Source organism: Protomyctophum parallelum, assembly GCF_964188405.1.
Source record: "Protomyctophum parallelum genome assembly, chromosome: 2".
NCBI lineage: Eukaryota > Metazoa > Chordata > Actinopteri > Myctophiformes > Myctophidae > Protomyctophum > Protomyctophum parallelum.
Genome location: NC_139699.1, coordinates 12,697,815 through 12,720,045, shown reverse-complemented (window position 1 = coordinate 12,720,045; position 22,231 = coordinate 12,697,815). Strand labels below are relative to the sequence as shown.

The 22,231-nt window shown below is 42.6% G+C and overlaps 1 protein-coding gene across 4 annotated transcripts in view; it reads left to right on the top strand.

Annotated features, from left to right (window-relative positions):
• Window positions 1–22,231, top strand: part of tpp2 (tripeptidyl peptidase 2) — a 301,990-nt gene that overhangs the window by 8,860 nt on the left and 270,899 nt on the right. For 2 of the 4 annotated variants that reach the window (XM_083759747.1, XM_083759749.1), the window contains 19 exons: window positions 199–314; window positions 868–1,039; window positions 1,208–1,365; window positions 3,863–3,939; window positions 4,207–4,313; window positions 4,563–4,717; window positions 4,833–4,949; window positions 5,363–5,463; window positions 5,739–5,835; window positions 6,012–6,149; window positions 7,023–7,267; window positions 9,059–9,137; window positions 13,557–13,595; window positions 14,054–14,205; window positions 15,176–15,272; window positions 16,671–16,801; window positions 17,288–17,555; window positions 17,910–18,029; window positions 18,216–22,229. In XM_083759747.1, coding sequence (XP_083615873.1) covers window positions 199–314; window positions 868–1,039; window positions 1,208–1,365; window positions 3,863–3,939; window positions 4,207–4,313; window positions 4,563–4,717; window positions 4,833–4,949; window positions 5,363–5,463; window positions 5,739–5,835; window positions 6,012–6,149; window positions 7,023–7,267; window positions 9,059–9,137; window positions 13,557–13,595; window positions 14,054–14,205; window positions 15,176–15,272; window positions 16,671–16,801; window positions 17,288–17,555; window positions 17,910–18,029; window positions 18,216–18,305 — 2,459 coding nt within the window. In that variant the 3' untranslated portion in view covers window positions 18,306–22,229. Of the gene's footprint in view, window positions 1–198; window positions 315–867; window positions 1,040–1,207; window positions 1,366–3,862; window positions 3,940–4,206; window positions 4,314–4,562; window positions 4,718–4,832; window positions 4,950–5,362; window positions 5,464–5,738; window positions 5,836–6,011; window positions 6,150–7,022; window positions 7,268–9,058; window positions 9,138–13,556; window positions 13,596–14,053; window positions 14,206–15,175; window positions 15,273–16,670; window positions 16,802–17,287; window positions 17,556–17,909; window positions 18,030–18,215; window positions 22,230–22,231 lie in introns of those variants that run through there. The other 2 variants (XR_014568945.1, XM_083759748.1) reach the window with 2 other exon arrangements.

Genomic DNA, 22,231 nt, shown 5'->3' with positions numbered 1-22,231 from the left:
GTTGACTCAAGTCCTTTCAGGTGTGTTGTGGGTTTGGGGTTGACATGACTGCATGGTTTCCGCTGCAGCCATCGGTGTATGAACGTGTGTGTGAATGGGTGAATGTAATGCACAATCTATGTAAAGCGCCTTGGATAAAGGCGCTATATAAATGCACCATTTACCATTTAACACGTACGCATGTGCTACTTGATGCAGGCCTGAAGCAGAATGGGATCCAACCATCGGTTCCTGCTGTTAGGAGAGCGCTGGAGAACACGGCTCTGAAGGTGCAAGACATCGAGGTGTTTGCACAAGGACATGGAATCATCCAGGTAAAACCATGGGACATTCGTTTGTCGTTTGTTTGTTATGAATTATATTCTATTATTAATGCCACATCATTCAGTTTCCCTTTCACTTCCTTTCTTGTTTCTTCCCGGGCAATGTCCTTGCTTTAACCCATTTTGTGCGGGAACCCCTTTTGGGGTTTATAGCATTCTGTTCTACTTTTAGCTATTGAAAAATAGCAGATCTACAAGCTCACGAGCTACGAGCTTGTAGGTCTGCTATTTTTGAAGTCGTGAAAATGTGGCGCAAATCTTTGAATATATATTTCAGAGTGAACATTTTAAACTATATTTTGAGATGGGGGTCCGTGACCCAATAGAGATAATTCTGGGGGTCCTTCACATGAAAAAGGTTGAGCACCACTGACATAGATACATGGATTTCATAGGATAGGATTTAGAAGCCTTTTTTTTGTAGGTCTGCTATTTTTGAAAAATCGAAGAACGACTGACATAGAAACATAGCTTTTTCAGAAAACTGTCAGGAACTGATCTCGGGTCAAAATGGGTTAATGCTTTGCTCTTAATTCTCTGTTAGGTGGACCGGGCATTAGACTACCTCACTCAACACGCCTCTTTACCCACAAGCCACCTGGGTTTCTCTGTAACCGTGGGAACACAGAGGGGCATCTACCTCAGGGACCCGGTCCAGGTTCTGGCACCCTCGGACCACGGAGTGGGCATCGAACCCATGTTCCCTGAGAACACAGGTACACGCGTACACACGCACGCACGCACACACGCACAAGCGTAGAGAGAGTCCAGAATTGCTTTAGGGCTGCAACAGTTAATTGATTAGTTAATTGAAAAAAAGAAAATGCAATTGAAACTTATGTTACTAGTACAAAATGTACTAAACCTCATTTTGTCCATTCCAGACAACAATGAGCGAATCTCCCTTCAGTTACACTTGGCCCTCACGTGCTCCGCCCCCTGGGTCCAGTGCCCCTCCCATCTGGAACTCATGAATCAGTGTCGTCACGTCAACGTCCGCATCGACCCCGTGGGACTCAGAGAGGGACTGCATCATACAGAGGTACAGTGATGCCAACTCTCCAGTAACGGAAATAGCTAGTGGCTCCTCGTAAAGTAGCTAGAAGTGTGATATGCGCGAGCGTAGCCTAGCGACTTTCTAGCGTCCCTAGCGACTTTTAGGTGCCCCTAGCAACGAAAATATGGAGCCAGCCCAGAACACCATTCTTTGCTCATAACCGAGCCGAGGAAGCCAGACACGCCGAGCACTTTATTGTTGCCAACTTAGCGGATTTGAGGCTGAGAGAGGGAAAATGAAGAAAAGGGAGGGTTTTATCTCTGGCGACTGTCAACACGATTTGTCCCCAATTCACTAGAAAAAGTTGCTAGATTTCTCTCCAGAAGCTTTTCACTAATTCAGTCGCTAGGGGGGTCTGGAAAGAAGCTAAATATGGCGACAAATCCGCTAAGTTGGCAACACTGCAGAGGTATGGTGGATGAGGATGACTGCATCATACAGTACAGAGGTGTGCGTCCCTCATAATACGCACACATATTATGTACAGTATATTATTGTTGTTATGTTCAGTTTGTTGGCATCCCTTGTGTTAATGTTGTATGTGTCTGGTTAGGTGTGTGGTTACGATACTGTGTTAATACTGTGTTAATGTTTTATGTGTCTGGTTAGGTGTGTGGTTACGATACTGTGTTAATACTGTGTTAATGTTGTATGTGTGTGGTTACGATACTGTGTTAATGTTGTATGTGTCTGGTTAGGTGTGTGGTTACGATACTGTGTTAATACTGTGTTAATGTTTTATGTGTCTGGTTAGGTGTGTGGTTACGATACTGTGTTAATACTGTGTTAATGTTGTATGTGTCTGGTTAGGTGTGTGGTTACGATACTGTGTTAATACTGTGTTAATGTTTTATGTGTCTGGTTAGGTGTGTGGTTACGATACTGTGTTAATACTGTGTTAATGTTGTATGTGTCTGGTTAGGTGTGTGGTTACGATACTGTGTTAATACTGTGTTAAAGTTGTGTGTGTCTGGTTAGGTGTGTGGTTACGATACTGTGTTAATACTGTGTTAATGTTGTATGTGTCTGGTTAGGTGTGTGGTTACGATACTGTGTTAATACTGTGTTAAAGTTGTGTGTGTCTGGTTAGGTGTGTGGTTACGATACTGTGTTAATACTGTGTTAATGTTGTGTGTGTCTGGTTAGGTGTGTGGTTACGATACTGTGTTAATACTGTGTTAATGTTGTATGTGTCTGGTTAGGTGTGTGGTTACGATACTGTGTTAATACTGTGTTAATGTTGTGTGTGTCTGGTTAGGTGTGTGGTTACGATACTGTGTTAATACTGTGTTAATGTTGTATGTGTCTGGTTAGGTGTGTGGTTACGATACTGTGTTAATACTGTGTTAATGTTGTATGTGTCTGGTTAGGTGTGTGGTTACGATACTGTGTTAATACTGTGTTAATGTTGTATGTGTCTGGTTAGGTGTGTGGTTACGATACTGTGTTAATACTGTGTTAATGTTGTGTGTGTCTGGTTAGGTGTGTGGTTACGATACTGTGTTAATACTGTGTTAATGTTGTGTGTGTCTGGTTAGGTGTGTGGTTACGATACTGTGTTAATACTGTGTTAATGTTGTATGTGTGTGGTTACGATACTGTGTTAATACTGTGTTAATGTTGTGTTTGTCTGGTTAGGTGTGTGGTTACGATACTGTGTTAAAGGTATATTCAGTGATTTCACTCAAAAAACCTTAGGTTTCATTTTGGCCTGGGACCCAGCCTTTCGTCCAATCAGGATAGAGAGTCAAAAACGAAACCTAAGGTTTTTTGACCCCCAGGGGTTAACTGGGGACAGGGAGGAACTCCTTATATGGTCAGCACACTCTATAGTAGAGAGGATTATCACAACAAAACAAAAAAATAAGTGATATTTGAATTAAGTGAAATCACTGAATATACCTTTAATACTGTGTTAATGTTGTATGTGTCTGGTTAGGTGTGTGGTTACGATACTGTGTTAATGTTGTGTGTGTCTGGTTAGGTGTGTGGTTACGATACTGTGTTAATACTGTGTTAATGTTGTATGTGTCTGGTTAGGTGTGTGGTTACGATACTGTGTTAATGTTGTATGTGTCTGGTTAGGTGTGTGGTTACGATACTGTGTTAATGTTGTATGTGTCTGGTTAGGTGTGTGGTTACGATACTGTGTTAATGTTGTATGTGTCTGGTTAGGTGTGTGGTTACGATACTGTGTTAATACTGTGTTAATGTTGTATGTGTCTGGTTAGGTGTGTGGTTACGATACTGTGTTAATGTTGTATGTGTCTGGTTAGGTGTGTGGTTACGATACTGTGTTAATGTTGTATGTGTCTGGTTAGGTGTGTGGTTATGATACTGTGTTAATGTTGTATGTGTCTGGTTAGGTGTGTGGTTACGATACTGTGTTAATACTGTGTTAATGTTGTATGTGTCTGGTTAGGTGTGTGGTTACGATACTGTGTTAATACTGTGTTAATGTTGTATGTGTCTGGTTGGTTAGGTGTGTGGTTACGACACTGCTGCTCCCACCTCAGGTCCTTTGTTCAGAGTCCCCATCACCGTCATCATTCCTACCAAGTAAGTAGTACCCACAATGCTTTGCCAAGTTTTATTTTCTTTCAGCATGGGCACACTTGAGCCGACAGGCACGGCCAGAGGAAGCTGACTCCCGACGTCTGCCGCGGCAACCTGCCGCGTGGGTGGAGCTTCTTATCCATCCACCAGCTGTCTAAAAAGACGTCGGGAGTCAGCTTCCTTTGGCCGTGCCTGTCGGCTCCAGTGTGCCCGTGCTGACTGTGTTGTGGAAGTGGTCTCTGTGTGACAGCTGTGTCTTCCCTCTGGCAGAGTTCCTGAGAGTCGGAACCAGGAGGTCTGTTTCTCAGATGTCCACTTCAGACCCGGGCAGATCAGACGCCACTTCTTCACTGTTCCACACGGAGCCTCCTGGGCAGGTGTGTGTGTGTGTTGTCTGCTATTCATCACTGTGAGGCCTTGTATCTCCATATCAATCATATTTTAATTTATTTTTCATAAATTAATGGCACACTATGACAGTGTTGCACAGAAGCAGCAGCAGTTTAGTGTTTAGTCTGTCTTGCCTTTTGTCATTGTTTTGTTGTGCCTTTTATTTACTTAAATCCCTTTTATTCTGCTGTCTTACCTTACTTTTTAAACCTTTTCTTTGTATCTCTCTCTTGCAGAGATCACATTGACCTCTCACTCGGGGGACGTGTCTTCTAAGTTTGTTCTTCATGCAGTGCACCTGGTCAAGCAGAAAGCCTACAGAGCCAATGAATTTTACAAGTTCTCTTCGCTACTGGAGAGGGGCTCCTTAACCGAGGCTTTCCCTGTGCTGGTACATATATATATATATATATATATATATATATATATATACTGTTTATACACTCAGTATGTTTATCCACTAATTCAGTTATTAAGTGTACTGTGTGTCTTCTCTCTCCTTGCAGTCAGGTAAAATAGTGGAGGTGTGCATCGCACGCTGGTGGGCGAGCCTCGGTGATGTCACAGTGGACTACAACATCTCCTTCCATGGTCTCAACACAACCCCCTCTCCCATGCATATAGTGAGTAGTGCACAGACACCACTAGTAGTGCATTAGTGAATTAACACGTAACACGGGTGTTATCTCTCCCATGCATATAGTGAGTAGTGCACAGACACCACTAGTAGTGCATTAGTGAGTTAACACGTAACACATCTCCCTCTTCCATGCATATAGTAAGTAGTGCACAGACACCACTAGTAGTGCATTAGTGAGTTAACACGTAACACATCTCCCTCTTCCATGCATATAGTAAGTAGTGCACAGACACCACTAGTAGTGCATTAGTGAATTAACACGTAACACATCTCCCTCTTCCATGCATATAGTAAGTAGTGCACAGACACCACTAGTAGTGCATCATTAGTGAATTAACATGTAACACGGGTGTTATCCGTGTTCTGTCTGTAACACCATGTCTGCCTTCCTCCCAGAATGCATCAGAAGGTGTAACAAGCTTTGAGGTGTTTTCTCCTCTGAGATATGAGGACGTTTCCCCGAGTATTACCCTAAAGTCCTGGGTTCAGCCCCTCAGGTAACACACACACGCAGTGTGTCTTGCTATTGATTGATTGAAATATTTATTAACAGTTTGTAAAATTACTGTACATTTCAAGCACAAACTCAATACAAAGACTGTTAACTGTGAGTGGACGACCCAATTAAGCATTACACTTGTTTACAAGAGGGTCCACCTTTTTCAGTTCATCAAAACATTTAGAGACATACAAATAGACATCATAAAGGAGGTAAAAAGGGAAAAGATATATATCATACTGATGCTAACTGTGTTCTGTTTGTTTTTCATAGACCTATAAGTTCTAAGATCAAAGCCTTAGGAGTGAGGGATGTTCTCCCTAACAGTAGACAGCTGTATGAGGTCGTTCTCACCTACAGCTTTCACCAGGTAATGATGACACATTCATACTAAGGCCTCACTCACACTGTTGCAACATGCATACAACATGTGTCTTGTGTCTTGTGCATACAAATGTTGTATGCATGTTGCAACAGTGTGAGTGAGGCCTAAGCAAACAGTGGGGGTTTCTTCTTTTGTGTAATTCATTTCATCACTGTTTTCAGCCCAAGAGTGGAGAGGTTACGCCTAGCTGTCCCATGCTCTGTGAGCTGCTTTATGAGTCCGAGTTCGACAGCCAGCTATGGATGCTCTTTGACCAGAACAAGAGGCTACTGGGCTCAGGGGACGCTTACCCACACCAGGTACAATCTACTGGGCTCAGGGGACGCTTACCCACACCAGGTACAATCTACTGGGCTCAGGGGACGCTTACCCACACCAGGTACAATCTACTGGGCTCAGGGGACACTTACCCACACCAGGTACAATCTACTGGGCTCAGGGGACGCTTACCCACACCAGGTACAATCTACTGGGCTCAGTGGACGCTTACCCACACCAGGTACAATCTACTGGGCTCAGGGGACACTTACCCACACCAGGTACAATCTACTGGGCTCAGGGGACGCTTACCCACTCATCATTTGTGAGTTTGTATCCCATCGCTGAGAGCACATGTAACTGTTTGTAGAGGTAGAGCGGACGAGTGGCATTCGTTAGGTGTGCTTATGCTACCACCTAGTGGCAGTAATGATTTGACCTTGAAAATGTGCACTCAGTGCCGTGCTATGAGCTTCTACTGTAGGTCTGCTGTGGCCGAGACCTGAGTATGGTCAGGGGGTGAGATGCCGAAGGGATCGTCTGGTAGCCAATTCCCTTTGAGCCGCAGGTTTAGTAGTGTTAGATATGGTGTCTAAGGTCTACTGCTGTTGCTATATTGCTATCTTCCAGTTAATCCTGCGGTAGGCATGTATTTATGGTTTTTGGGATGTCGAGAGTGATGTCACTCCCGACGCCCTGGTTGTGATGTCAGAGAGGCACTACGTTCCTTCGTAACATCTGCTATTTCTGTAAAATCGAAGAACGACTGACAAAGAACCATAGCTTTTTCAGAAAACTGATTTAGAAGACATTTTTAGAATCTGATCTCAGGTCAAAATGGGTTAAAAATGTCTGTTCTCAGATTGTACAGTAACTCTATTCTCTCTCTCTCTCTCTCTCTCTCTCCCCTCCAGTACTCTCTGAAGCTGGAGAAGGGTGATTACACGCTGCGGCTGCAGGTGCGTCACGAGCAGTCCAGTGAGCTGGAGCGCCTGAAGGACCTGCCGTTCGTGGTGTCCCACCGTCTGTCCACCACGCTGAGTCTGGACATCTACGAGAGCCACCGTGCCGCCCTCATGGCCAAGAAGAAGGCCAACTCCATCACCCTCTGTCCAGGGGCCTCTCAGCCCTTCTACGTCACAGCCCTGCCAGACGACAAGTAAGTGGAGAGGTGGAGAGGAGACTAGAGGTGATTCTTTTAGATTTACCTCGTTTAGGGTCATGGGTTCCCAAGGTGGGGTCCGGGGACCCCTGGGGGTACTTGAGGGAGTTCCAGGGGGTACCTAGCTCAATTAGAGATAGTTAGGAACCAAATAGACCCTTATGAGAGTGTACAAATGGAACCAAATGGACCCGTTGGGATCCATTTGGTTCCATTTGTACACTCTCAAAGTTAAATTAACAGTGGTTTTACAATATAAATTGGGGTATACCAGAGATAGAAATGCCATTAAATCGGGGGTCCGTAGCATAATGCGTGTGAAACTGGGGGTGCTTGAAATGAATGTTTCTTTATCACTGCTAGAGCCGTAAAAATCCTCCCTTATCGGGGTCACTGGAATATGTTTTCAAATGGGGGGTCCGTGGCCTAATAAATGTTCATTTGGGGGTCCTTGACACGAAAAAGTTTGGGAACCACTGCTGTAGCGTCTTTAATTCAGTTATTCAATTCAATTCCATTTTATAAAAGTGTCAAATCACAAGTTGTCTCAAGACACTTTACATCCATCAAAGATCCACCCAGAGCAAGCAATATTGCGACAATGGTAACGAAAAACTTTAGGAAGAAACGTCAGGCAGAACCCGACTCTAGGGTGGGCGGCCATCTGCCTCGACCGTGTCGGGGGAGAGGGGGGGCGGGGGGGTAGAGGGGGAATAGGGGGAATAGGAAGAAAGAATAGAAGAGAGATAGACAGGGGAGGGGTCTGGTCCACATCTGGTCCAGGTCGTGCTCTGTGAGGCCGGGTCCACGGTCACACTTCTGGTGGGCTCCATGAAGAGGCCTGATCCACGGTCACACTTCTGGTGGGCTCCATGAAGAGGCCTGATCCACGGTCACACTCGGCAGTCAATTGGGGGTTAATATTAGAGGTCCACGGAACTGCGACGTGGAGGACGAAAAGAGACTCCGGGGAGGGATTTGTTTAATCATAGGGCCCAGCTATTGCTAATATTAGCTGTTCCTTACAATGGCAGTCTCCGAGCTATGATCAACACAATGCATGTAGAAACCACCTACCGTAAATAGCACAATAACACAATAGAAACAACAGATCTGTGGATACAGCCGTTTGATGTCTCTGTGAGCTGACGTGATTTTATGGGGCACACCTTTTAGTAGAACACCTGGAGGCCCCGGAGCTTAGTCTGGAAAAAATATAGAATTTTGAAATTCCAAATATGTAGGAACCCTGTTTAAAAACATGATTCTTGTGTGGTGTAAAATGTCACCACATTAAAATGCCTTTTATTTTATTTCGGTGCTAGTTAGGCCTACTGTTCTATGTTTGCATATATACTTTTGTTTTACAAATATTAAACTTAAAAGTATTCCAGATTTGGAATTCTTTCATAACACATTTTCTACACGTGTATATGACCATATTATAACCATGAAAGATCAAACACAAGTTGAGCGCTGCCCTTTGTTTAAAATGACTCATAAACTGTCCTTGGGAAAAGACCGCCCTTGGGTCATAAACTGTCCTTGGGAAAAGACCGCCCTTGGGTCCTGGGACCCGTTACATAGAAAACCAAATGTGTCATGACATCATTGGCATGGTAAAAACATCTCTCTAAAGGGTTTTAAAATGGAAAGAGGGAAAAAAAGGATTGAGATTAACGTTAGAGGCCCATTAATGAGATGTTGGATGTGTCTAACTCTGTCTTTCTATTCCCCTGTCGTCTCCCTCTTTTTAATCTCACCCGTCTGTCATTTCCGTTCCTGCAGGGTCCCTAAGGGCACATGTCCAGGATGCTATCTGACAGGTTCTCTCGTTGTGCCCAAGGGGGAATTTGGCAAGAAAGCTGTAAGTGTAAATCTCTGGGCTCTAGGCTTTCATTTTGTTTCCAATCTTTATGTTCTATACTCCTTTTCTCCATTTCAGCCGGGGCTTGGCCTCAATGTCTTTTTGTTTTCTTCCTGTATACATTATATTCCTGCATATTCCTTCTGTATTTTTGCAGATGGTTTCACATTTAAGGATCCCATCATCACCATCACCTCTTGTCAGATCTAATCATACTATCTTTTTTGTTTTGTTAATTGTATCCACCCTAATTCACTGGATCTTAAAGCGATATTTAGTATCAATGTTTAACCTGAACACGTAGTCAATCTCCTGGGGAAACTGTATATTATTCAACACGTTCTTGTTCAAGTTGTCCCTTATTGAACATAACCAAGCCTGAAAAACAATACATGCAAATTAATATTTCTCATCGGGTTGCAATGCTTCAGTTAATACATGTTGGACACAAAGAAGGGAAGCACCTGGCATAATTACAGGTCATCAGGAGGTTTTCACAAACATTTCTAATGTACTTCCACTTTATCTTATGTACAGATCTGTTCTTTTGAATAGCACAGTGCAGATGTTGTCACTGTCTGAAATACCTACCTTTATTTTCCTCTTGTAAGATGCCTGTGCACAACCATAGCAAGTTATTAATTTGTTCAAGGGTCACAAAATGCCAACAGCCCAGAGGAATAATTACCCTTAGCCAGTTAGTATCTTGTGACCCTAAACAAAATAACTTCTTGTAGTTGTGGATTCATGCGATAATGGAAAACGAAAAATATGTCAATAACAGCACTGTATTGTGTTGTGCATTACATTTACATAAAATACTAAAGTGATCATAGGCGATAGACTGTTGGCTTATTAATGCTTCTGGCAATGGTGAAAACAGATATATGCCTTGCCAAGACACCAGAAGTGTCTTTCATAAAATATGTTGTATGCCAAAATCTGCAAATTTAATGTCAATCAAGTCAAAGTGAAATATCACTTTAAATGTGTGATTTTGATGAAGACATCAAAACTACCAACTCTATTTCAAGGGTTGGAAATTCTTATTACTTAAGATTATTTGATTACTTCCATTACTAACTGCTGTAAATATTTGAATAACTTTATCCACTGTTTTGTCTCACTTGCCTGCTTCAAAGAAACCAATGCAATGGGCTATGTATGTAACCGTAATGTCCTTCAAAGAAACCAATGCAATGGGCTATGTATGTAACCGTACTGTCCAACAGTTGCTGTTTTTCAAGTAGCCACTGCAAGGTCATTCCCATTAACCGTTTCCCCGCCAAAAAACGTAGCCTGCGTTATATGTCGGGAAGCGACGCTGTTAAAATACGTAGGCTATGTTTATTCAGTTGTAAAAACGTGTTTGATCCGATCTAGTGGAAAGGATACTCACATTAGCTTCGGGTGGCTATCTGTTGTTAGCTTAGACACTGGACTGCACCATCTTGATTGTGCACACGTGTGTGTGCACGCTCTCTTTCAGTCGCTTTAGTCTCCAAATCCCCCTCTCAGGTATGGAAGCATAAAGCTGCTAAAATTCAAATGAAATAGAGCACCGAAGTCTGACGTCACTTTCAGTAGAGGGCGCCAATACACGGGTTCATGTCTTTTTTTATTTGCATTGTAATCCCCATAGGGCGATTTTAGGTCGCTTCATATAAGAACTGTGTTTGAAAAATAAACCGACCACCCCGGCCTTTCTGTCAGGGGAGTTAATGATGTCATATTTGATACAGCCAGTTTCTGGAGAAAATGGAATTAATGTGGCCGCAAAAGCCTTGAAACTACATATGAAGCATAATGAAGGCAATGTTGCTGCTAATATACGTCACGCCCAGCTGTCAACACATTGCGTTCCTGAGATTCCTCGTTGACATAAGCTCAGCTGGTGGTGACTCGACTCGTACTAACCACGAAACATTAAATATCAATAAAACTTAAATTAAAATAAACGTAATTAACATTTAGTTTCTGTTGTACGACGGGCAGATGCAGCAACCCCGCCTACCCGGAAATGTAGTCTCTGGGTTGTTTGACTCGTTTATAACACTTATTTTGTTACTCTTTGGGTATATTTGTACATTTCCACCTTCAGTTGATGCTTCACATCCATATGAGTGAAAAGGCCGGGATGATCAGTTTATTTTTCAAACACAGTTCTTATATGAGGCGATCTAAAATCCCCCTATGGAGATCACAATGCAAATAAAAAGTACATGAACCTGGGGACTGACGCCCTCTGACAGTGACGTCAGGACTTCGGTGCTCTATGGCAAAATACGAAGAGTCAATTGAAATAAGAGAAATGCTTTTAAATTTTCAGGTCATTAACGCATTTCTTGAGACAAAAATACATCTAAAATGCAATAGCGTTTACATTTAATCTACAGTGCTCATTCTATGAGACAATTCAAATGATAAATTAAAGATAATTAGATTTTCGATTTTCAAAGAATGCCCTACTAATTAGTGGACAATATTAAAATGAAAATGCAATTTAGAAAATTCAAATGAAATAAGACCTTAACCTTCGGATTTAAGTGAATATATAATGCAATAGTATTTACATTTCATCTCCAGGTTTGCTCATTCTATGACAGAATGAAAAAGAAAATGGCATTGCATTTTCATTTCCATGAAAATGTGATTTGAGTTGACATTGCTTTTTCATTCGGTCATAGAATGAGCACACCTGGAGATGAAGCAAATCATATTTCATTTTCAAATCGTACACACGCCAATTTGAAAATGCAATGTAAACTGCTTTTGCTTTTTCATTCTGTCATAGAATGAGCACACCCTGGAGATGAAATATAAACGCTTTAAATTGCATTATACATTCACTTAAATGCCTTCATTATCTGAAGGTTAAAAAGCATTTCTCCTATTTACTTGAATTTACAGAATTTTCTAAATTGCATTTTCATTTTAATAATTTCCACTAATTAGCGGAGCATTTCTTGAAAATTTGTATTTATATTTCTTTTTAATTGAGTCATAGAATGAGCACATCTGTAAATTAAATGTAAACGCTAAATGCATTTTAGATTATAATTTTTTGTCTCAAGAAATGCGTTAATGACCTGAAAATGAAAAAAGCATTTCTCTTATTTCAATTGACTCTTCGTATTTTGCGATTTCATTAGAATGTTAACAGCTTTATGCTTCCATGTCTGGTCAAAACCAGCGCTTATTGCACGGAGCCTAGCGGTCACAGTAATGGCGCCGGCCTGTACTTCTCCTCTAGGGGTGTCAAAAAAATCCATTCGAATTAGAATCGCGATTCCGTTATGAACGATTCAAAGTCGATTAATAATTTCCAAAATTTAGATTTATTTTTCTGGTTACAGTTACAGGAGTTTCCACTACATGGTGTCTGTGACATGCGATATCCTGGCATGTTATTAATTAATCCTGGCGGGGATTGAGTTAACCCATTTAGACCTGACGTCGAAAAAAAAAAAAAAGTCTTCTAAATCATGACAATTTTCAACCATGATGACAACCACATCAGTGGTGCTCAATATTTCATGTCAAGGACCCCTAGAATTAAATGTATTTGGCCGCCGACCCCCATCAGAAAATATGTGGTTCCAGGGACCCCGACAGAAGCAAAGCTTTGAGTAAAAAAAAATCGCTGTCAAAGTATATATATTCAAAGATTTTCACGCACATTTTCACGATTTTTCAAAAATAGCAGACCTACAAGCTCGTAGCGTGCCACTCGGTGGCGCTATGAGCTTGTAGATCTGCTATTTTTCAATAGCTAAATTATAACAATGTTTAAAACACCAAAAGGGGTTCCCGCCCAAAATTAGTTAACCACTTAAATGTGGTCTGTACATGGATCGCTCTTTTGTCCCTCTTACACCAAATCTCTCCTTAGCTTAACTCAAACTTGTGTCGCAAACACAGTTCGTTTTGAGCTTTTAGATGGGCTATTTTCGGGCAAAATGTTACTCAGAACAGTTTATTTCTTACAACATTGTATTTTTGACTATTCTACTACAAGTTCTATATTAGTATTCATTGCTGACATGATGGTTCTATGTCTGTTTGTCACTGTTTTCCAATTTATGTGTATCAAGATTGTACTACTCGAGTGGTGGAACCACTCAGTAGAGGTGCAGAATTGACCCTTGTGGCAGAGTGGATAGAGGGGGAATGTGTGACACATCATGGCCACAGGGGGGCAGTGTGACACATGGCCACAGGAGGGCAGTCACTCTCACTAAGCCGCAATGGCCAATATGAGCACACAAATATGGGGATATGATAAATTGTAAAACATTTTGAAAGGTAGGCGAATAGATTTCGGAACCACTTGGCGGGTCTAAAGATGAATGAAGAGAATCCTTTTTGGTGTGTTTTGTGTTTTTTCCATTCCTTACTGTGTGTTATTCTGACCACCAGGGGCAGGCCTCTGCAAAACGACAAGGAAAGTTTAAAAAGGTACTGCGATGAGTCTAGCATTCACTGTTCAACAACACAGAGCATTGGTGTGCTCTGCCACCACCTACTGGCTTCAGAGGGGAAATCACCCTGGGGGAGATTATGGACTTTTATTTTATTTTTTCTCTTTCTTCTTAATGATGTAAAATCCGTCAACATAATTCTTGTCAACGTGTTGTTTTTTGAGGTGCATTGTGTGTTTCTGGTGGTCAGTGAAATGGCACAACCTTTTAAGAATCTACTTTGTAAAGACAATTTTTGAATGTTTGGTCTAAAATGACACTTGGTAGTTAGTTAGCACACATCATCTGTTCTACGACGTCCATGTGTACTGGCATATTCTCAATAGCTATATACGTAAATAGAGTTAATTTTAACTATGGTGTGGTTTGCAATAGATACTTGTGGATTATGTTTTCATTTGTTTTGACCTCAGCATGTTGTGTGTGTTCACGCAGGACATTGTTCCAGTCGTCTACCACCTGATCCCTGCGCCCAACAAGGCCAAGAACGGGGCCAAGGAGAAGGACAAGGAGGTGGAGAAGGAGAAGGATGTGAAGGAGGAGTACGCAGAGGCTCTGAGAGACCTCAAGATTCAGTGGATGACAAAGTAAGAAGAAGTCTCTTAACATCCCAAAACTAAAGCTATGTTGTTCACTCCACGAGCTATTTCAGCTCCAATAAGCATCTCCACTCTCGATGGATCTCCCATTGAGTGGGTGGAATGCTACAAATACCTTGGCTTTTGGTTGGATAAACACCTTAACTTCAAATTTCATATTGATTCCTTGTGCAAAAAGCTTAAATTCACTCTGGGTTTCTTCTACAGATTGAAGGCTTGTTCAGCTCGTAAAAAACTGGTCATTGGTCTCTTTCTGTCCCAATTGGATTATGGTGATACCATTTATAGGTTTGCCTGCTCCTCAACCTTGACCAAATTGGATCCCTTGTACCATGCTGCACTGAGATTCATAACAAATTCACCTTTCAGAACACATCACTGCACGTTGTATGCTGCAGTCGGTTGGTTCTCATTGGCAGCTCGCAGGCTTCAGCATTGGCATATTTTCATTTATAAAGCCATTCTGGGTGACCTGCCGTCTTACATTTCATCCAAATTCGACCTGGTCCAAAACCTCAGGCCAAATGCTTGGCTGCGGTGTGTAGTACCAGCATTCAAATCCGAGGGGGGTTGGTCGTGGAACGATCTACAGTCCAGACTAAAATGGGCTTTGAAAGTTCCCTTGAGAAGTTTCAAAAGGATCATCTTTGATGTACAATCCAACACCTGCACATGTTTGGATATGTACTAGCCTATGTTCATGCCTATATATATATATATATATATATATATATATATATATATTCTTTTTTTATTATATCGGTTCAGATCGTGTAGATTGTGTATATGGTGTATTTTGCCCTGCTACAAAAAAGTAGGACAGGTGACTTCAGACTTGTTGTATTTATGCATAGGTACTTTAACCCATTCTGACCTGAGATCAGATTCACACGAGGTTTCCACTGGACACACACTGGTCTGATTAATGATGCTGTTGTTGTGTCTCTGTTTTTCTCAGGTTGGACAGCAGTGCCCTCTATGATGAGCTGAAGGAAACGCACTCCTGTTACCTCCCTCTGCATGTGCAAAGACTACATCAGTTGGACCTGGAAAAGGTTCTAACACACAGACACACACACACACACGCCCACACACACACACACACACACACACACACACACACACACACACACACACACACACACACACCACAGATTTATCTAACTCTAAAGAGAATGAGGGCAGCACTCACATTCTGTACTTCTTTAAAGGACCACTTTTCAATATAATAGGTCCTCACGAATAACCATGATAAAATGGCACACTTTTTTTCTACTCTGTCTGCTTCTCAAAGGAGGAATGTGGTCTGTTCAGAAACCCGTCCACCAGTGACATCATCGTTAGGCAGATTTTCTTTTAAACGAGATTTATTCACAAAAATTAGATTTTTATTATCGTGAGAACGATGGCTTCCATTTTTCGCATTGCAACTTTTCAGGACTAGAACGCCTGCAGTTTCAATTGGCTTGGATTCCCCATCGATGATGTCACTGGTGGATGGGTTTCTCCTATGAGACACAGACTGGTTTCTGAACTGCCCACAGCCCTCCTATGAGACACAGACTGGTTTCTGAACTGCCCACAGTCCTCCTATGAGACAGACTGGTTTCTGAACTGCCCACAGCCCTCCTATGAGACACAGACTGGTTTCTGAACTGCCCACAGCCCTCCTATGAGACAGACTGGTTTCTGAACTGCCCACAGCCCTCCTATGAGACACAGACTGGTTTCTGAACTGACCACAGCCCTCCTATGAGACACAGACTGGTTTCTGAACTGCCCACAGCCCTCCTATGAGACACAGACTGGTTTCTGAACTGCCCACAGCCCTCCTATGAGACACAGACTGGTTTCTGAACTGCCCACAGCCCTCCCATGAGACACAGACTGGTTTCTGAACTGCCCACAGCCCTCCTATGAGACACAGTCTGGTTTCTGAACTGCCCACAGCCCTCCTATGAGACACAGACTGGTTTCTTAACTGCCCACAGCCCTCCTATGACACAGACCGGTTTCTGAACTGCCCACAGCCCTCCTATGAGACACAGACCGAGTAGAAAAGAATGGTGGCATTTTATCATGATTATTAGTGAGGACCTATCACCTATTATAATTATGAAGATAGGTTGAAAAGTGGTGAAGTTGTCCTTTCATTTAAAGTAAGACAAGTTGTGTTCTGATTCCTCCTTGTTTGCTGTGCCTAAACGCTAGCCTACTGTTTGATGTTCCTAAACGCTAACCTACTGTTTGATGTTCCTAAATGCTAACCTACTGTTTGATGTTCCTAAACGCTAACCTACTGTTTGATGTTCCTAAACGCTAACCTACTGTTTGATGTTCCTAAACGCTAACCTACTGTTTCATGTGCCTAAACGCTAACCTACTGTTTGATGTTCCTAAACGCTAACCTACTGTTTGATGTGCCTAAACGCTAACCTACTGTTTGTCCTTAGGAGCGTTTAAAGCGCCTCGATGAGGTCGTGTCAGCCGCTGACATCGTGATGTCCAACATCGACCAGACGGCCCTGGCCGTCCACCTCACCATGAAGACGGACCCCCGGCCGGACGCTGCGACCATCAAGAGGTCTGTAGAATCTCTTTGAACTGATGAGAGGAGTACGTTGTTAGACATGATGAGAGGAGTACGTTGTTAGACATGATGAGAGGAGTACGTTGTTAGACATGATGAGAGGAGTACGTTGTTAGACATGATGAGAGGAGTACGTTGTTAGACATGATGAGAGGAGTACGTTGTTAGACATGATGAGAGGAGTACGTTGTTAGACATGCAGACCAGGAGAGAGGAGTACGTTGTTAGACATGCAGACCAGAGAGGAGTATGTTGTTAGACATGCAGACCAGAGAGGAGTACGTTGTTAGACATGCAGACCAGAGAGGAGTACGTTGTTAGACATGCAGACCAGGATGATGAGAGGAGTACGTTGTTAGACATGCAGACCAGAGAGGAGTACGTTGTTAGACATGCAGACCAGAGAGGAGTACGTTGTTAGACATGCAGACCAGGATCACAGAGTTGAGGCTGACTGACTCCTGCATGGTTGTGTTTCAGTGACATGGAGAAGCAGAAGTCTTCGCTGCTCGATGCGTTGTGCAGGAAGGGCGTGGCTCTGGCCGACCAGCTCCTGGTTCCCCCTGAGCCCCAGGAAGGAGCCAGCGCCGAGGGCTCTGTACCGGTGCTCGGTACCGCTACACTGGCTCTAGAGACCGAGGGGGAACCGGTGGGAAGCAGCTCTGACGACACCCAGGAGTCTGTTACCAAAGCCCTCACAGATACATTTTGGGAAGTGCAGAAGTGGGCGGAGCTAACTGACACCAAGGTAAACACACACAACAGAGTTCAATTATTAACTCATTCACCTGCCGTTGACGGCGATCTCCGTCAAGTCTAATCCAGCGCTTTACCACCGATGACGGGGATGACGGTGCTATGGTTTTATTTGAAATATATGAACATATTATGCCAATATATGGCAAGTAATGCAGCATATAGCATTAGCCTATATGCGTTCGTGCGCCACAGTTTGGGAACCCCTGATGTAAGATATGAATCATGACTGTCTGTCTGTCTTACGTGGTCAGACCACCATCCAGAGGAACTGTTCTGAAGAACTATGCTAAAAGCTTAACCCTCTTATTGTTTGTTTTTTAAATCTTGTCTCCTCTCTGTTCAGGTCTTGACATTTTCCTATAAGCATGCTCTGGCAACTAAGATGTATGGCCGGGCCTTGAAATACGCCTCCAAGATAGTCGAGGACAAGCCCAGCAAAGAAAACATGAAGAACTGCATTCAGGTATGAAGCAAAAATGACTACCTTTTCCTCCCCTCGTTAACTTTTACTGTATCTCTAAATGTGTATTTTGTTTTATGTTCTTGTTGCAGTAACTTAAACATACCAGCAAAGAACATTTTAAAATCTAGATGCAGACATCTTCCATCACTTCCTCTCACTTGCCTCTCACTCACTTTTATTTTCCAGTTGATGCGTCATCTTGGATGGACGCACTGTGCCGTCTTCACTGAGAATTGGCTTCCTATCATGTACCCTGTAGACTACACACCGTTCTAGACAACAAGCGCCACAAGCAAACGCACACAAAGCAACACAAAGGCCATATCCGGTTCACACATATTTCATATTCCCCAAGATCACATCGTCTACCCGTCTGGCCTACCAGCTGCTTCTTTAAAAACAATTATTACAAGCAATCGCCAAAATAAAGGAAACGCGTGAAGGATTCCAGTCCGTTCGGTGCGTCCTCTGTGGTCACCTTGATCTACTACGAGGAAGCAGAATGGTCTCTTCTAAAGGCAGAATGGTCTCTTCTAAAGGCAGAATGGTCTCTTCTAAAGGCAGAATGGTCTCTTCCAAATGCAGAACGTGGAGCTTTTCGTTCAGCCACTGGTTGGTTTGTTGACCGTCAAACAGTTGCCAGATCTCCAGCTGGAACATCGCGATGATCAAATCTGAATTCATGGCTCAATGCTTCAGGGTTTCCTATTCTTATCTTGGTAGTTTCTTGTAGAGCTGAATGTTTCCAACATCTAACCTACTGTTAGACCCCTCCTCTCTAGGAAGTAGTCTCATATCATTGATGCAATACTAAGGCCAATGAAGACCCTGATATCTGCATGCCCCCCCCCAGATAATCATGTTATGCTTCTTCTGATTGGTTTTCTCAATCCATCCCTGGCTTATATACAGTACGCCTGAATTGTATTTCCATCGTTGAACCGATTTTCTGAATTGAAAAACGGTATAAATTAGGTCCCTTATTTCGGACACTTGGGTGGAAGATGCTTCCGGGTGTGATATCAGTATGTCAGTCAGTCAGGTCTGCCGACACAAGATGGTCTTTTCATTCCTGTCTTTAGTCTTGTCCACACTTAAATCAGGGTGTGGTGTATTTAGTTATGTACTCATCCCCTCAGTCTTGTCCACACTTAATGCTGACATACAGTATGTACTCATCCCCTCAGTCACTTAATGCTAGTATATGTATTCATCCTCTCAAAGGACAAGCCAATTTGAGGTGCCTTGTATACCCTTATACCACGTTTAATGACACATTGGGGCATTTATTCATTTGTCCATAAGAAGCAGTAGGTTGTCCTTACACCAATATATTAACCATTTAAGCCCTGTATTCCAAATTGTACATTTCTTTGCCCATGATGTGCCCAGAATAGGTACACCGGGGTTAAAGTGGTTAAGAATGCATTCAGTTCATTTCAACCATAAGCCTTTTGGCGTGTTGATGTTCGAGGCATTTCAGCAGTTTGCCGTGTCTAGTCACTATCTCAAAGGCATGGCTGCTGAGCGAGGCTCAGCACCTCATCTTCTGATCTTTGCCCAACAGAAGATTCTGTTGGGAAACAGCAATTTTTGACCATGTGCGTTTTGTTTAATGCACATGCATAATGCAGGGCATGCAGACATGGTCGTATTTTCACCTTTTGATTTGACAAAGAGAAACACTGTATTGGAGCCTTTTCTCGGCAAACATGAAATAATATTGCAATTGTCAGACTAACTGTACATACACACATCATATACACATTTATAAAGACAGAGGCAATATAAGTATACAAAACAAATATTCTCCTTAACATATTTTGAATATATGCATGTCTTCTAGGATATATAGAAAGATTTGATTTTTTTGAAAGGATATTTTAGTTTTATCTAAATTTGGAAGAGATTTTTAACCGTAGAAACTTCCGAATTTCCCAATGTCATTATTTTCATGGGGGGTGTGTGTGTGTTTGTGAATGACTGTACATACAGTATACTAGTAAGTGTATTTGTGTAAAAGAATGTTTCAGTGAAAGTGTCATTAGCAAGTCTGCCGTCAGATCTATCTTTTCTTTGATGAAGCATGTTTGTTTTTCCATCTCATCCACAACGAATGTCCATGTGGTTTGGAAGTGTTCTATGGTCCCACACAGGGTAGGGACCTCTATGGTCCCTGTGTAGGGACCTCTATGGTCCCTGTGTAGGGACCATGGGGACCTCTATGGTCCCTGTGTTGGGACCATGGGGACCTCTATGGTCCCTGTGTTGGGACCATAGGGACCATCTTATATTACAAACACCTGACCTGAGTACTGTAAAGAATGTGGACTCTGTGCATTTGCTATAATTGCTAGAGAGCAGCTTGGCGTGTACCAGTTGATGTAACCAAGTTGGGTAGTTCTTCGGCCCAGCCTCACATTTAGTTTTATTTATGTCCCTTAGGTTAAGTTAGGCAGTGGGTGGTCGTGGTCGTGGTCTCGTATGGCCAGGCAGTTGCCCTCCCACAATTTTCAAATGCTTTCGATATAGCATTCGGAGATTGTGGAATAGTTGTTTGGCAGTGGGGTACATTCTGGTTTACATTCTTCTGGAAAAGCTGACTCCCAATTAGCCCTTAAGAGAGGGAAATGACCATGACCTCCCTTTTGGCCTGTTGGTTCTATTCTAGTTAGATTCACACCCAACCCCAAGGCAATTTGTTGCTTAGCGCTAATTGCATGACCGCAATGTGTAGCCTGTATGTATTCGCCAGATCACTTCTCAACTTGACACCTGTGGGAGATCTGGAATGGTAATGGTTTTCCCATTCCATCATCAACCCAACAAATGGTGGAAGATTTCATGGGAGGCGCAGTGGGCAGTGTTGTATACTCTTCTCCCACAAGACCCCTAGACGCTTGTAGAAACTATGCCAAGCACATAGGGACATTTTTCGTTATTGGCAGTAACCTAACCTGTATGTAGTTGCATATCACTGCTGTCCGGGGGAGAAACCCAAAATGTATGTTTTTTGTTTTTCGGGAAATGAAGAAAACCTTATTTTTTAAAACGATGCAATACTGCCTCTTTAAGTTGGTATTGTGAGTTGCTTTAACACCGTTTGAGGGTACAACGGAGTAGTACGCGATTTGAAGCACTTTTTAATAATTTTCATTGGTTCAATATTTTAACCAGAACACAGATGTAAAGGTGTTCCATAGTGTTGATTTATGGGGGGGTGGGGGGGGGGGGGTTATTGGCTATTAGGCCTGACGTCGAAATAAATAAAAAGTCTTCTGAAAGTATATATTCAAAGATTTGTGCCACATTTTCACGATAAAAAAAAGATATAGCAGACCTACAAGCTCGTAACTATGAGCTTGTAGATCTGCTAAATAATGCGTAGTTAAAACACCAAAAGGGGTTCCCGTCCATAATGGGCTTCTAAAAGTAGGGCGGTTTCCTCCCCGCGGCGATGATGATATGCAACTTGTAGCGGGTAGTGCAGGTGGAGCTAATTTGAGTTATTGCTCTGCATATCCCTCCAAAGGTCAGAGTTCAGTAATCTGTACCTCTATCCTCAGCATGATGTCTCCACTCTCCACGGCGCCTACTCATTTTAATGTCAAGACCTAAATTAAGCTCAAATGTACACGCTATATCGCTTCGCTTACCGACAAGAACTCTGCGCTCTGCTCTTGTCAATCGGCACGTCCTGCAGCCGGAGTGCATACTGACGTTATCGGCTCCGCAAGCTCGCAACGCATTGGGAGCTTTTAGGCTATTTTTGGTGCACGACACTGGTGTACGAGTCGACATAAGTCAGACTTAGACGAGGCATTATGTTCACGGTTCAGCTGTCTACTACACGTTGCCAATGACAGCCGGAAATGGCCTTAATTGTTTTTGGGGGTTTTTTCACCACAGGACTGTACCGTCCATCGTGGACACCTATAGCAGAATTCTCATATCTGTACCGCTCCCACTCTGCTGGTGTCCAAACAACTTGTATTTATATGTAGTATCCTAAAAACCTATAGTAAAATGCCAATATTTTAAGGAATGTTATGATAAGGTTGTACTGTATGTTCATAGTAATATTTTATAACCATTATTCCTCAATGACATGGAAGAAGGACCCTATCTATGTCACACTATTTTGTGATCACCTGTACGGAACTATGTCACACGCAAGGAAAATGACAGAATAAAAGGATTTG